The sequence below is a fragment of the Diprion similis genome, chromosome 1, assembly GCF_021155765.1.
Source record: "Diprion similis isolate iyDipSimi1 chromosome 1, iyDipSimi1.1, whole genome shotgun sequence".
In the NCBI taxonomy this organism is placed as follows: domain Eukaryota; kingdom Metazoa; phylum Arthropoda; class Insecta; order Hymenoptera; family Diprionidae; genus Diprion; species Diprion similis.
Window position 1 is genome coordinate 6605764 of NC_060105.1, and position 15403 is coordinate 6621166.

At 44.7% G+C, this 15403-nt stretch overlaps 1 protein-coding gene across 1 annotated transcript; it reads left to right on the forward strand.

Moving 5' to 3' along the window:
• The first annotated feature begins 2608 nt into the window (after positions 1-2608).
• Positions 2609-8122, forward strand: LOC124404410 (nuclear receptor subfamily 2 group E member 1). The gene is made up of 4 exons (XM_046878515.1): positions 2609-2696; positions 6455-6691; positions 6799-7028; positions 7442-8122. Exons 1-4 carry the CDS (start codon positions 2609-2611, stop codon positions 8120-8122), a joined length of 1236 nt encoding a protein of 411 aa, XP_046734471.1.
• The last annotated feature ends 7281 nt before the right edge of the window (positions 8123-15403 follow it).

Sequence of the window (15403 nt, forward strand, 5' to 3'; positions counted from 1 at the left end):
ATTAATTAAATGATTTCTTCATGAACTCTACTTAACATTCCGTGTTCGTTCTATTTTGTCTATGAAAGCGTTTTTTCTTCTCTTTAATACTTTTCCGAACACGCTTCCGTTTTCCAATTTCTGTTTGCCTGTTTTTATTTATTCTTGAGTCTCATTCTAATACGTATTGAATGAAAGTACGAAATCACTTTTGCACAGGATTTTTTACAACAATAATAGGATACCGGATTTCGAGTTAAACGGTAGTTTCAGTCTAAATGAAACTACAAACACAAGTCCAAGAAAAAACCTAACGTGACGGAACTTTTTGAGTATTTTTCCCGGTTTCAATGAGTCAAAATCTAAAAGAAACAATATAAAAAACCTGTACAGTTATTCGAATGCAGACCTATATAATCTTCCAGGAATGATCGTCAGTGTATCTTGTACATCATTAGCGAAAAAGTGCCTCAAATTTCATTCTCAAACCGATACAAACGTTTATACAGTTAACGATTCTTCAGTATTTCGGCCCCTTTTTTGAGGAAACAATTGCCTCGATCATTCATCGAAACCATACATCCCCAAACTAGCAATTGGTCTTCAACCCCCACTCCCCCAGGCGATTATTTTACAGGCAGTTAAAACGCACGGGTAAATAAATACGGGATGATTTCTTTTTCCCTACCCCAGTTTGAATCGGAGTGGGACTAGGGATGCGTGTCGGAGTCCCAGGGATCCGGGGGAGCCGAAGAGGGGCTGAAAGAGGGATAACAGTCCGGCGCTGGAGCGGTAACGAAACGTCAGATAATTCAAGATGGAGTCACGTAGTCAGGAGCACGAGCATCTGCCCCTGCAGCACGGATCCACGTTCATGTTCGGATGATCTCCCTGAATGAGTCGAAACTCGGCCTCGGCGACCTCAAGTCCTGCAGCTTTAATGCGTGTGCATCGGGTTTATGCCATATATATACGTACCTATGTACACACTCGCGCAATACACATGCATGAATTTACCTGAATTCACCTTCGCGTACGCATCAACGAACGTCAACCGCACCGCATAATCCAGATTCGTGAGGAACGATTCTCACTTTTGGTTGGAGGAGCTTTCAGTCGATTCTCAGGCAATGCACAACATAAGAAAAGCGTTATACCTATGCCAACTCGATTTGTTCCTCGAGCAGGAATGGAAGTGACGTCAGAAAGTATTCTTACAATTAGTTAGAGTTACTGGTTTTTCACCTTCATAGTTTCTTCACTGAAGCAGAAACTTTGGTTGCTTATTTGAACGTATGAAGCAACGAGAGAAATTTTTTTTCTGGAACAAAATTTTATTTCTTGGTGAATCGATGTCAATTTTATCGAAATAAAACTTGCATATGTATATGTACCGTCATATTCATGCAAATTGCTTTCGATCCGAAACAAAATGCCAGTTCGATTCTATACGAATTTTGTGACAATGACTGACGATGCAGTGGACGTCAGAGAATGGCAGTCATTATCAGACAATTCGTATAGAATCGAACTCAAATTTTGTTTCGGACCGAAAGCAAGTTAGCCAGAAAGTTAATCAAGGCATTACTGAATGTTCCTACAGATACTAAATAATAAATTTAACAGACGTTGAAATAAGAATTAAAATTCCATTGCGTCAAGCAAATTAGAAGAATTATTTCCCTATAAGCGTATTTTTCGAAGATGTATATATTTTACGTAAAATGTCCTCCAATTTCAGATCAGATTGCAAATGTGAAAATTTACTCCGTAGTCGAAAATTCTCTTTTAAGAATTATCGTTTAACCGGGGAAAAAAGAATCTGATTTTTCCGACTTATGCCAAAAAGCTAGTGAAAACACAACGTATCAAATGAATCAAACGATTATCGATGGATCTAAATAGACGTAGACGAACCAGACGACGGATTTTCTATTCGGTACGACTGCGTAGGTAGTGACGATTCTATCTGAAGTGCCCTGCCGGCGGCACAAGGGCAATTCATTAGGCAAATCTGTACAAAGCGGGCAGCCTGCAGTCAAATTAGCCTCGTGGTGACGAAAGGCGTACAATGAGAGGAGATAATAGTCCCAAGGGTGGCTACGGGTGCCTATGAATGGGAAGCTCGACGCCGCTTGCCGCTTCGTTGAGGAACGGTCCGTTCCCTACTCGGTGCGAATTCATCCCTTTTTACGAGGGGAGGCCCGTCGGCCAAAGCGCCGCCCCTCGAGCGACGGTGAGGGTAAATTTCGGCCAATGGGAGTGCGGTGGAAGCTCGAAACGCCGGCAACCAGCCCATCAAAAAGTCTAGTCGACGATCAGTGTCAGTCACAATTCGTTTAAGAGTTACCTCGGAAGCAATAGAGGTTCTTTCTCCTTCGCGCTCTGACACCGAGTGTCAACTCGCGTGTTTCTTTGGCCGTTTTTTTTTTTTTTTTGTTTTTGTTTTAACTCGTTGATCCGGAGCTGGCCGTCAAACTGTGTTTAGAAATCGTCGCCGACTCGATGTTGAGATTGTTTTAATGAAACGGTGCTGCAGTACAGCGGCTATTGCAGACTTGACGAGTGCCGGTGGAAAAATTGATAAAGCAAGAAAATAAAAAATCGTGTTATATCGGAGTTCTTCGTCATGCAGAACCAGGAGACTCAACTCGGAGGCCACGTGTCGATGACGCATTTATCCTCACCGCCGCAGCCGAAAATGCCGGCTTCGTCGAGTAAGTACATAATAATCAAATTTTTTGTTATTAAAGGGGGGACGATAGTGAAATTTTGATAATGTCGAGTTTTTGATTTTTGAAACGACTAAAAAAGATGTGATGTGTGCGCAAGGAACTTTTGCAGATTTCCAGCTTACCATTCCTAAAAGTTCCTTGTGCGTATACAGTTTAATTGCAGAAAATTGAGTTTTTTTTTTTCAGGACACATACTACCATAATCTAAATTTTGTTGGAAGGAATTTTTGATGACAACTTTTTTAGACATTTAAAAAACAGAAAACTCGATATCACAGAAATTTCACCGAAGTCCCCCCTTAAAAAGAACCGCACCGATTTTTCACCAACCAATTTTTACCCGTGACGCAAGAGTGAAGTATTTTGTTTGAAATTTAGCCAAAACAAACGTGAGGAAACTTTGCTAATCCGTCTGCAAAAGGGCCGGTCGAGGTGGGTGTAAAATTTAGATAAAGAAGGTTCAGAGCTGCGGGGTGCCGAACGGTAAACGATAAAAACGTGGGGAGGAAATTGCGTACGGGGCTGAAGAATTTCCTCTGTTTCTTTTCTTCTCTTTTTTTTTAATGCGCAAAAAAACTCACTTAGCTGCTTACGAAGGTTTCATGGGATTTAAGCGACGCTGCCCCCCGTGGTGGGCTCTGTCTTATAAGCGGTGATGGACGGGGGTAAAAGCGCGATTAACCCCCGTATTTGCCAGACAGATTAAACGGACCTCTTGTTCATCCGTGTCTTAGGAGTAATACGTGGTGTTATAAACAGCCGAGGTGCAGAAAAATGGAAAAACTAGAAGCAATGCGAATGGAGAGTGAGGGAGAGAGAGGGAGAGAGCGAGGGAGGGGGGAGGAGGAAACTATCAGACACTCGGCTAACGCCAGCAGGATTATAATGGCCGGGGTGTCGGTACGTCGGGGAAGGTGAAATTGAGGGACTTGTTGCCAAATAAAACGATACCCAAAAGTTATGGCCCTCGTTAACGACAAAACCGCAGTCGTAAAACGCTCTTGACCGTTTCACAAAAGCTCAAATCCTGCACCCCCGCGTCATAGATCTTCAAAACATTCATCGGAATTATTAATTTCACCCCAGTCAATACCGCATGCACAATGTCGGAAATTGCTTTGGGTGATTAACTTCTTCGCGGAGTTGCAACGGCACAAGAAGCATAAAACACAAAAGCCTACCTTCGAATATGCATTCGCAAAATTTTTTCGCACGTGTGGAATAAACGATTTCTTTGATCCAAAACACGTGCCCGTCGGATCTTCTTCGGTGAGAACTAATCAGACCGTGACACTGCAAATCTGGGGGATGTAGAGACGTTCCAGGTGAAGAAGGTCGATTAAGGTCAACCGAGGGCATCCCTCTGTCCTCGAGTGGGTAATTACTCGATCTCGTGTGAAATAAAGCCCATGTGGTATTTTAAACGGCATAATTCATTCGCATGAGAAAATAACGCCAGATGTTCAAAACAGTGCAGTATGGTCAGAATCACCGTTCAACACCCGCCAACAGGTTGACGCCTCGTTCGAAAAGCGGGCTTCTGGCGCCCGCCGTTTTGTCACGTTGGGTCACGGTGCCCGAGTTTTCCGATTTTCGGGTGCCACGCTTCCCAAAAGTTTACCAAAAATTATACAATTTTACTCAGCGATCTTTAACCCTTCTTTTCTTCTGAAATAGTAATTCTTCAAGAATTAAGATAGCGAAAGTACACCCCTGAAGTTTTTCAGGAAGATCGGACTCGCACATTAGAAATGCCAACACATCAAAAATGGGACAGATTAATTTTCACCCAGAGTGTTCTCGAAAGGTGAATCGAATCTTTGGAGGCGTTTACGTATAGCTAATTGTACTTTTCAAAGCTTGGATTCATTTCTATTACACAGTTGGTACCTACATGCCTCATTAGTGCTCGCTGTGACTATACATGTGAATAACATTGCTGGATATCACTTTGTACATTCCTTTTTTTTTTCTTTTCCTAACTTTCGATTCTATACGGTAATGAACAGATCTAGAACGTAAGTGACAAGCTCTCGCACAGATGACCATCGGAAAGGTCCTGATAAACCGAATCGTATATACAGTACAATTCCAGTTTACCGGTTGACAGAGTAAATGATCAGGTGTCGTTACAGCGAAGCATGGGAATTTCGTGACATGTGCTGTGAACTGGCCTGCTTGATGTAAACCAGACGAACTGCACGCACGTGGTCTGTGTCATACATACCCACTCGCGCATCTGCGTGCGCCGGTGATAGCGGATGGCACGGCTGTCCGCCCCCATTCCTCCCCCGAAATCATCATCCCCTTCTCGCTCGGGGTGCAGGAGGCTCGAAACCTCTGCGAGGGGTGGCAGGGCAGATGTACGTAGGTTACACGCGGACCCACCGAGCTCGTGTTTTGTTGTTTTAACTGATGGACTCATTACCTGGGGATTTAGAAAAATGAATGCAAAATATCCCCCGGCAGAAATGCCCCGCGGGATTGACAGAGTTGTTTTTCAGAATGCCCATCTTCCCCGGTTCTCTCTGTTTCTTGTTTTGTTTCATTCAGCAGCCTGGTAGGTTACTGTGTGGCTATACCGTTTCACGAGTTGGCTGATCAGATTCAAAGCTTTGTCCGTCTTTCGACGTTTTCCCCCTCCTTATTCTTCTTAGAATTAAACGTTTTCAACTTTGTTTCACCCCCACACGTGACGGGGCACCGTGACCTAAAAAATACCATGAATATTGAAGAAAGGCAGAAACACGGGCAGCAGTAATAATTGCCGGGGGATCTGCGATGCATAGTTGATAATCAAAAAGTTGAGTAAAGCAGCGGGAGGTATTCAGACAGTATGTAACGTTTCTCCGGGTGACGGGTGACGGGTGAAACTTTTATATCGTTGTGACCGCAGGTTCACCCTCGCGTGATTCTCCTCAGGGTTAAATTCGCCCTTATCTCCTCCCCCTTCGGCAAGTTGGCGTCCATCCGGTCCGCCGCGGTCGCGTCCCTCGAAGCTCGTTCGCCTATTAATAAACGGCTGAAATATGCATGTAAGGGATGGCCGGTACTCAGTGAGCGGTGAATTATTGACCGGGAATAAATTGTTACCTTTGGGTTAAGCGGCGTAACTTTCCTCACGCGATACGATTCCTTCGGCGGCCGCCTCGGAGGGAGCGGAAAGAATCAGGAAGAAGCGGAAGGGTGCGAGTCCCGGCCAGTAATGCAGGTATTGTCGGGACTCAGCGAAGCGCGGTTCAAAGATTTGGGCATAATCTGTCACAGAATGAAGTATTTTGGTAGGAACCCGTTTACCGGAGGAAAACACGCCGCGTGAATGACGTCCCGATGAATGGATCAATTTGTCGCCAACTCGCAGCGCCTTAGCGCTCCGCTTCCAGCCTCAGCCAGCTTCGCATTATGCGCGAGCATATTGTAATAATTCGGGGCCCGCTCCACCCTCGCTCCATTCATTCCCGTCAGCGGGTGAATTCCCGTTCCACTCGTTGAATAGACGGACCGGACGTTGCCGCTGAATTCATTGAGCACCGCTCAAGTGAGCAGCCGAAACACGACACTCGGGTCTGTATCGCGATCTCTTGATCAGTTCCCCATTATTCCGGGCCTTAAGGTGCAGGGCCCTGCGCCTCTCTCACTTCAAGGTTAAACGCTCGTTGACGGCGAGACGGATTTCCAAAGTTACGCGTCTTTCCCGCCTCCACGTTCCTTCTAACGGTGGCATTGTCTTCCTCTCGCAGGCAGGATCCTCTACGACATCCCCTGCAAGGTGTGCCGAGACCATTCCTCCGGGAAACATTACGGGATTTTCGCATGCGACGGATGTGCCGGATTCTTCAAGCGCTCGATAAGACGCAATCGACAGTACGTGTGCAAGGCTAAGTCCGAGGGTGGATGCATGGTTGACAAAACTCATCGGAACCAGTGCAGAGCCTGCAGACTGGCCAAGTGCATCCAGGCTGGGATGAACAAGGATGGTAAGCGGAGAAGCATTGATTACATGAAATCGTTTTACATCGATGGTGATCCTCTTCTCGAATACTCGTGTAATGCCTTAATTGTATTCTCATTTCTCCCCCCACAGCCGTCCAACACGAACGCGGGCCCAGGAACTCGACCCTTAGACGGCAAATGGCTCTCTACTTTAAGGAGCCTGAGGCCATGATGTCGGGGGTGCCACAACCGACGCCGGCCGCTGCTCTGGACTTGGCACTCCCCAAACCGCCGGCCGAACCTCGCGTTTCCATCGCTGGTCCATCACCCCATCATCCGATGCCGCATCCCGTCTTCTGCAATGGAATGACCATGTCCAAGGTGAGAGAAAATGATATTCTTATTGAATAGGTATTCGATGTGTTTTTTTTTTGCCGAGAGAATTTAATGTGCAAGTCACTCAGAGTTAGATTTTCATTTCAATATTTCTCCGTGTTTGTAACACTGGAGTCATGGACACAAATGAAGGAATGAGACAACTTGACTGGAACACGAAATTGTCAACTCAGTTCCAAGTGATGAAAATCGACGAAAGTTTCCGGTGTGGACCACCGTAGAGTAATCCTTGTGGCCAAATCGGTATTCCAATATATCTTACGCCTTTAGATCGACGTAAAAAAAAGACAAGTCTATACATCAGTTGAGCACTTTTTTCACAGCCTTAAAAATGCTTGTACAAAAGCAAAACTTCCAGCTTTCTCCAACCCTAACTTGGAACAAACTTCGTATTCCAGCTCCCGACGACTTTGGGCGCACTTCCAACGATGCCGATGGTGTCTTCGATAACCGCGGAATCCGTCTGCGAGCAGGCGGCTCGTCTGCTCTTCCTTAACGTCCGTTGGGCCCGAAGCGTGGCGATGGGCACGGGTCTATCGATGGAGGATCAGTTGACACTGCTCGAGGCATCCTGGCGGGAGTTGTTCCTCCTGGCGGCGGCCCAAATGTTGCCGGGTCTGGACCCGGCGCCATTGCTTCCAAGCGGCCCCCAGGGCCTTGGACTCTCGGTGGAAGTGAGTCGCTTCCGGGCGGCGCTAGGCGGGTTTCACTCGATGAACCTGGACCCCCATGAGTTCGCCTGCATCCGGGCGATCGTCCTCTTCAAGGCCGGCCTCGACAGCGAGACCGTGCCGAGCAGCAGCAGCAGCAGCAGTGGATCCGCCTCGCCAGGAACCGGAAATCGTCTAAGAGACGCCTCCTGCGTAGCAAGACTTCGCGACGGGGCCCAACTTGCTCTTGGTCAACGACTCAGTAGCGCACCTCTCGGCGCTCTGAGGTTTGGTAAATTGTTGCTACTGTTGCCCGCCCTTAGATCCGTTTCACCCCACGCCATCGAGGAGCTTTTCTTTAGAAGGACTATCGGTATTATACCGATTGAAAAAATCATTTGCGATATGTATAAGGCGGCTGCCGTCTGAGCCGAGCTCAGGCCCGAGCATCTTCCTTCGACGTCTAACGAAGTTTGTGTAACGAAAAAGAGGGAAAGAAATTATGAGAGTCGAGTTCTCATTAGTTTTTTTTCTTTATCCGATGAATAAATTCGCGGAGCTGAGTTGAGTCGATTTTCAACAAGCTCGAGAGAATCAATTCGTATCGAAATACGAACTGTCGATTTTGTCCATCATTTCTTATCGTGCTTTTTATTTTATTTCTTTGGTTTTGTGTCGTTATCATCGAGCAAAATTAGTGCTGCTTCTTCGACACCGTCGCACGATTTGTTGTGGATAAAAAATTCACAAACGATTGATACAAAGCGTGAGAAATTAATGGTCGAAAATGATATGCTCGTACGTAGATCTGAACTTGATATAACTGATTAACCGAATACAATAGACGCTAGATACCTATGTATATATATACATATATATGTATATATTATCCAAAACATCAGTAGCGCAAGGGTAGATGGAAAAATATTTATATCGCAAAGGGTGATAATCGTAATAGCAAATCTCTGTGATGCAAACATATCACGTACAACGCGTATATAAATTATTATAAATGCCTTGACCGTGTATAAACTATAGAAATACGGCCCTGAAGAAAATAATACAAAAAAAAAAGATAAACACAAGAGGCGAACGCACGGTTACGATTAATTGATTGATTGATATTTTTCTATTAAATTTTAATATGGGGAAACGCACAAGGTGCGTGAATTGCAATAATTCTGCTACCTTTAGTATAATAGTTATAATAGTTGCTAGATAGATTCGTAAGTTTATAAGTCGAAAGAATGATTGATATCTGTAAATTTGTAAATAGTTGCACACATACATGAACACATATTATAAAACATAGCTGTGAGTTGAAATCACAAATATATCAACAATATATATATTGAATAGAGATAATAACCACTTCGTTCAAAAATCAAGACTTTACCTATTTACCGTATAGAAAATGGAAAGAAACTAATCACGATAATCTAAGCCTAAGTTTATTAGAAGCATGTAAAGTTTTCACACAGTGGAAAAATTATCGCACCTTTTGAACTCGGGTTGTAGCGTTGATCTCGACAGTCGATTGATATCGACACTGCAGTCCGCAAACGAAGCTTTAAGCCCACACCTATGTAAATAGAAGTTATACTGAATAAAATAAAAAATAAAAAAATAAAAAATCAATTCCAAGTTAACAACCTGCATTGGCGCTTCTTTACTGCATCATTGTACCCCAAGCAAAGTTCGACATTGTGTATATCGAAGATACTTTCTACTCAGGTAAAATCGACCGCGAAACATATTGCAGATGAAGTGATTCGTGAGAGTCGTGCATCGGTTTGAAAGAGAGTGTACAAAATTTTTTCTTCCAACTTTTTTTTCTCTTCTTTTCATTGACCCAGTAGTCCCAAGGTTTCGCTAAGGCAAAGACGTGTCTTGGTAGGTATACCTATTCCAAGGGCCGAGATTCGTTCTACCTGCGGAGGAGAACACAATGGTACTTATTTTACGGCGCATTTCATGGTGATTTGCGCGCAAATCGCCGCACAAAGCGACTCGCAAGCCCCACACCATGTCTGTCTGTCAGTATATTTGAGGCATTTCTATTTTCATCTTTTCCCTCTCTATTATAGGCCAATGCGTAATCACCGTCGTCAGGTTTTGTCCCGCCGCTGGATCCCCGCCTCGTACCCTCCACCACGGTCAAAATAAATATATCCATCCTGCTCCGAAAGGACTTCTGCATCCCATCGACGCGCCGCAGTTTGCTACTTCTCGTGTTTTCGTCAATACCTCATTGTCCGCGATTGTAACCCTCGCAGAAATATCACCAAGGGTCTATCTATGTTATTTTTAACGATCATCCTCCAATTATTATTGATGTATAGATATGTTATAACGTGAGGAGAAAAAAAAAAAAATGCAAATAAAAGACAGCAACTGCAGCCAGTTAAAATCAACCGGTAAATTTTTCTTTTCTTCCATCTTTTTTACTCTCGTTCCTCCGAAAAGTTTCATTGCACGAATTTATTCCCGGACAAGGATTTGCCGATCATGCGGGACGACGATGTTGGCCATTGTGGACCTCGAGTAACACTCGATCACACATGACTAGCGATAAAAACATATTGGCACTCGGTCACAGCGTGTCGCTCGTGTGGATACTCTTGGGAATAAACTCGTTACCAGATTTTTCCTGTGTATGTATATATATATATATATATATATATATATATATATATATATATATATATATATATATATATATATATATATGCACACATCTTATACCCTGGGGTGTCCAGCCGTGAAAACGTGCTACAAATATATCGTTGAGTAGAAAATAGGGGATGATTTCTCGTTGATGGTACTTGATCCGCGGTGTATTTATTCGATACGTCATGTTGTACAGAGAATTTTGCAGAAAGTTTTTTTGCTGCGTGATTATAAGATCGACAACAGAAAGGAAAAGAAATATATTTATATGTATATATATATATATATGCAATAAACGTTGTACCGGAGAAATAGCGTCGGAGAGATTAAAGGGAAAATTGTTATACAGCTGCTGGCAAAGACTTTGGCCCGCATCACGGGGTAAGATCTTTCAAACCCCCGACAGGGTTTCGGGGTTTGGTCAGTATTATCCGCGGACAAATTACTCAGGTAAACAGTCCGCCCAGAAGTAACACCGAGTGTTCAAATCCGCACCAAACTGTGGGCTTCCACTTTCGTAATCCCTGCTGCAGCCCGAAACAAGTTTGAAAAACAAGAAGCGAAGCTGCGAAGGTATACATACATAAAGGTCGGGAAAGTGTCTACGTAAAACAATATATATATATATATGCACTTCATCGTCACCATTGGTAATCTAAAATATATCCGAAAACTGAACGGGGCTGAACACAGTCGACTCATTGTGCTGGTTAATTATCGTCTCGATTAGATGAAACGAGAAGAAAAAAAATAGAAGGGAACTGAAGTGACCGTATGCCGCGCGAGTCTTGTACCCTGGGCCTTAAAAGTCCCAGCTCGATGGCTTCTGCTCCCAGCGATCTGTAAGGCAATGGTGTAGCCTTTCCGGGTGAGTGAATAAAAAATCTTTCTCTCTTTCTCTCTCGTTGGTCTTTGGGCCATTGTGATATTTTTTGTGTTGAATTGGTCCCCGGTCAGGAATTCCTCCGGTTAAGATAAAGGGAGTTGTAACAAATGTCGGGCCCATTAAGTGGTCATCGAGTAGTTCCCACCAGGCGTACCGACGCCATTGCGGTCGCAGCTTCTGTGCACCTTGCCTGGTCCACGAACAAAACCCCGTCGAGCAACAGTAACAAAACACTATCGATGACGCTCAACAAAGCTCAGGATGTAATTGCACCTCTGTTAACAATGCTCTCTCGATTGTGCTACATCGATTCAATGCCCACCGCTGTTGCAGCCTCGATTTTCGACGACGACGAGGACTCCACTCAAGATACGTCCAGGGCATTGACCGCTTTGTTTTGAGGTAACAAAACAGAAAAAACGTACTCCATATGCGCCGCCATGCATTGTAGTCAATTAGTGGTATCGACTGGCTGCCACTTATTGCCTTGCTTTCGTGTTGTGCATGTATACCTACACCCAGCACGAGTACATAATCAACCTTGTGCTCATTGTATACCTTGGACTTCTCGCCGTGAATAATTACCGCCGCCCCTTCGATTTGAGGAGAGGGGGACGAAATAACGGGGTGAAAAATCACCCCCGAATCTCACGAGGGTTGATAATTAATCGTAGGTCTACGGTCAGGGCGATGAGACGTATATACATTACAAAATGATGGTCTTCGTACGTTGAAAGAAGTCGAACGTTATTTGTAAAGTTTTTTTTTTTTAGGTTAAATTTTTCACGCAGTTTCTGGAAATTCATGAAGCCGATTATCAGTCACTGTATGTATTGGGAATCGAATTCTATTCCGCAAATTTCGCATCGAGAATTTCAAGCACTCGCAGATTGAGTTCCATTAGGATAGTAGAGGTATGATTCGACATGTCGTTGTGTATTTTATTTTTAAATACCGCGAGTGTCGAGGTATGCTTGAGTCATAAGAACAAAGTGAAAGAAGTATGGATAAAAGATTAAAACCGCCAAAGAAAGCATTTCAGAAGCGTGAATATTACGTTTCGTTTGTGGAATTTCTTGAATATTTTTCACCGCACTGCCGTAGAACGCGAATTCAGCAATTCGTACTTGGTTCGTCTTTTTACCACGGTTGAGCGTGAAAGGGAAAAAGTACAAAAAAGAAGAAAAATATGAGGGGAAAAATACTTCCAATTGCAAGAACGTCAATTTATTCGAATAGCCCGAATCGCATCGATTGTCAAAAAAAGTTAACGATTCCTGGTCAAACAGCGAAGTGAAGAAGTTTGGCGAAGCCGATTATTTTTTCGTCAAACGTCACAGGTACGTTGTTCGAGCGAATTTGTGTGTAAGTGTAAAATATTTCGAGTAGACCGAAAATTGAGTTATCCGAGTTGCAAAGGGGGGTGGCAACCAACTCGGCGTGATTGCTTCTTAACCCCACGTTGTATTATTCGCACGTGAGGGGTTCCTCGCGTTAGGAATTTAATATATCTACCCACCCACCGACCGACACTCGTACTCTTCGGGGTGGATTGCAGTTGAAATGAGCGAAGCATCGAGACGGTTAAAGAACGGCAGAAAAATTGTCTGAAGTATATAAAACTCCGTCGAAACATTTCACCCCCCCTCCTCCCCTCATAACCGAGGGTGTCGCTTCTGCTCTGCCATTGTAGGATCTCCGGTGATGCACCCATTATGTCTGGCTTGATGGGAACAGATTATGTTGGTTCCTGTCACCGAGGGGCTCATCACCGGTGTGACACTGATGCTTGGGGGATGGATGGATGGATCGCTTATCCGTCATTCGGACATGCTTATTATTCGTATAAATTACCCGCGGAGGCTGGCGAACGGTTCGACTCAATTTTATATTCACTTAGGCGTTGATGGTTCGGGTGGAAACGTTACCAACGAATTAAATTTCTTACCGTCAGTGTTCTTCCGAAGAATGGTATCCGACAACTCGGGACCAGGAATACGGTTCGTTTCACCTGACGCAGGTTAGCCTGCATAGATTAGCGAGCTTCTTTGTGCCCGAAGGAAAAACTCGAGCAAGAACCACGCCAATTACCTATTCCGGACTTGAGATTTGGTTTTTCACTCGTTTTCGTCCCCCTGGGTCTTCTCTCTTGCCCAAGGATTAGCCGGCAGGAATTTTGCTGAGACAGGCAGCAAGGACGAATGCTCACCCTGGGCTCGGAGATTTTCTCGGCATACCTACCGATGTGAAAATAATTTCTTTCGCAATAAATCTGACTTCAATTGCCCTAATTAAGAGCTTCGTTCGTATACCTGCTGCGTGCTTCAAAGACCGGTTGAGCTTCACCTGTGACAGGAAGATCGAAGATACTTCGTGCCTTAGTTAGCGATCAACGTGTTCGAAGCCGTCCTCGTTCCTCGATGGCAAAACTGTTCGAAGCGTGCGCTGAAAAAATGAAATCATAAAGTGTAAAAAAAAAAAAAAAAGAAGAAGCACGCGGCAAAGAGAGAAATCAGACGTACTTCACCGATGTAGGCAGAAACGCTTAAGGCGGGATGATGGCTCTGGATGGTGAGGCTTTGTGGATGAGACCTCGACCCTCGGGGCCACACGTGATCCCATTGTTGACGGTAAAGCAGACTAGAAAAATCCAGCATGGCCGTCAGGAAGGGCCGGCCAATCACTGCTCTTTGCATGACAGCTGCTCATCGTTTTCCTGTAGGTACCTACATGTACACGATCCGCACGCATTCACCCCGCTTTTACCCAGACTGCGGCTTGGCCCCTAGCTTTCTGATTTTTGCCTTACGGAGTCAGCCATTGTCGAAGACTGGTTTCTTGGAGCCGTGGGCACGCTCTGAGTTCCCGCACCTCAAATCGGGCGCGATGTTGCTCCAACGATGCACCTGGAACCAATCTCGCAAAACGTTAAGAGAACATGGAAATTAACTCAAGCTTTTCGGTCCCAGCAGCTTCAAAATTCCGAGGAAAGTTTTCCGAGATTAGCCCCTCGATTTCGCCACTTGAGTTTATGCGACGACGGGCATACTAATCCGTGCATATTGCTCGGCGCACGGTTTCTTGTTATTGAAACAAATCCCGTCATGTTATCATTAATGCACTGGAAAGCGGGTCGCGTTCGAGGGGACGGAAGAGGATCTCCGATATATCTCGACTGCAGGGGTTGACGGGCGTCGCGACGCCGCCGCCGTCACCGCCGAAGCCACGATCCCAGCATGCCGCGTGCTCTAACCCCCCTCATGGGATTAGGCGCAATTATTGTAATCACACTACAGACCGCAGAGCAGTTCACACGGGTCTGACTAGGTGTTTCAGAATCCGTTTCTAAACACAGTCGTGAAGAAAAAGTTTACAGAGCTCATTGACGTAGCTTCGATAATAATTGAATAAACAAAAGTATAATCAATGATAAATGCGAAAGAGAGAGGAACCAACGAAAACTACGATACCTTTAAAGCTGTGTTTTCAAACGTAGAAAAAAAAACCGTTTCCCGTTTTTTTTCCACAGCTTGACGCTGGAGAAGTGAAACGGTTAATTCCGCATATCGTTCCTCGCTTGCGATACGAGAATTCCGGATATGGCAGCACTTATTTATGGCTATAGGTATCGAGGACGCAGCTTGGCTTGTAACTCCCATAATTATGTTAGCGATGTGACGAATGACAAAGAGATCGCTCTCTGGATCGAGAAGGACGTAGGTACGGCAAACCCGCGAGGTTTGAGATGACATGGCAGGCTGGTGCCCCAGCTGCCGGTAATCCTCCCTTTGTAATCTGCCTCTATGAACCACGAACATTGGCGCGGGCTCGCCGATATTTAGATGAAAAAAAAAAACCGCTCCACTTTGTTCAGCCGCGTTGTTAAATGATCGAATCGGAAAATCTTGAAATTTGACAAATTTTGGAAAAATGTTCATTGCCCGAGTTTTGATTACAAAAAATCGTGTTCATCTTTCTTTGGCGGTAAATATGTGACATCTGAATCCGTGGTCAAAAAAGGAACTCGGAAAATCCTCAAGGCCTGTGCACTTCCCATTTTGCGAAATGGATTTCACCGGATTTTGATCCGGGTTTTCGGCACGTGCTCCGGGTCGACGCCACTGGGTAAGAGCGGTTGATGTCACGCTGTCGGG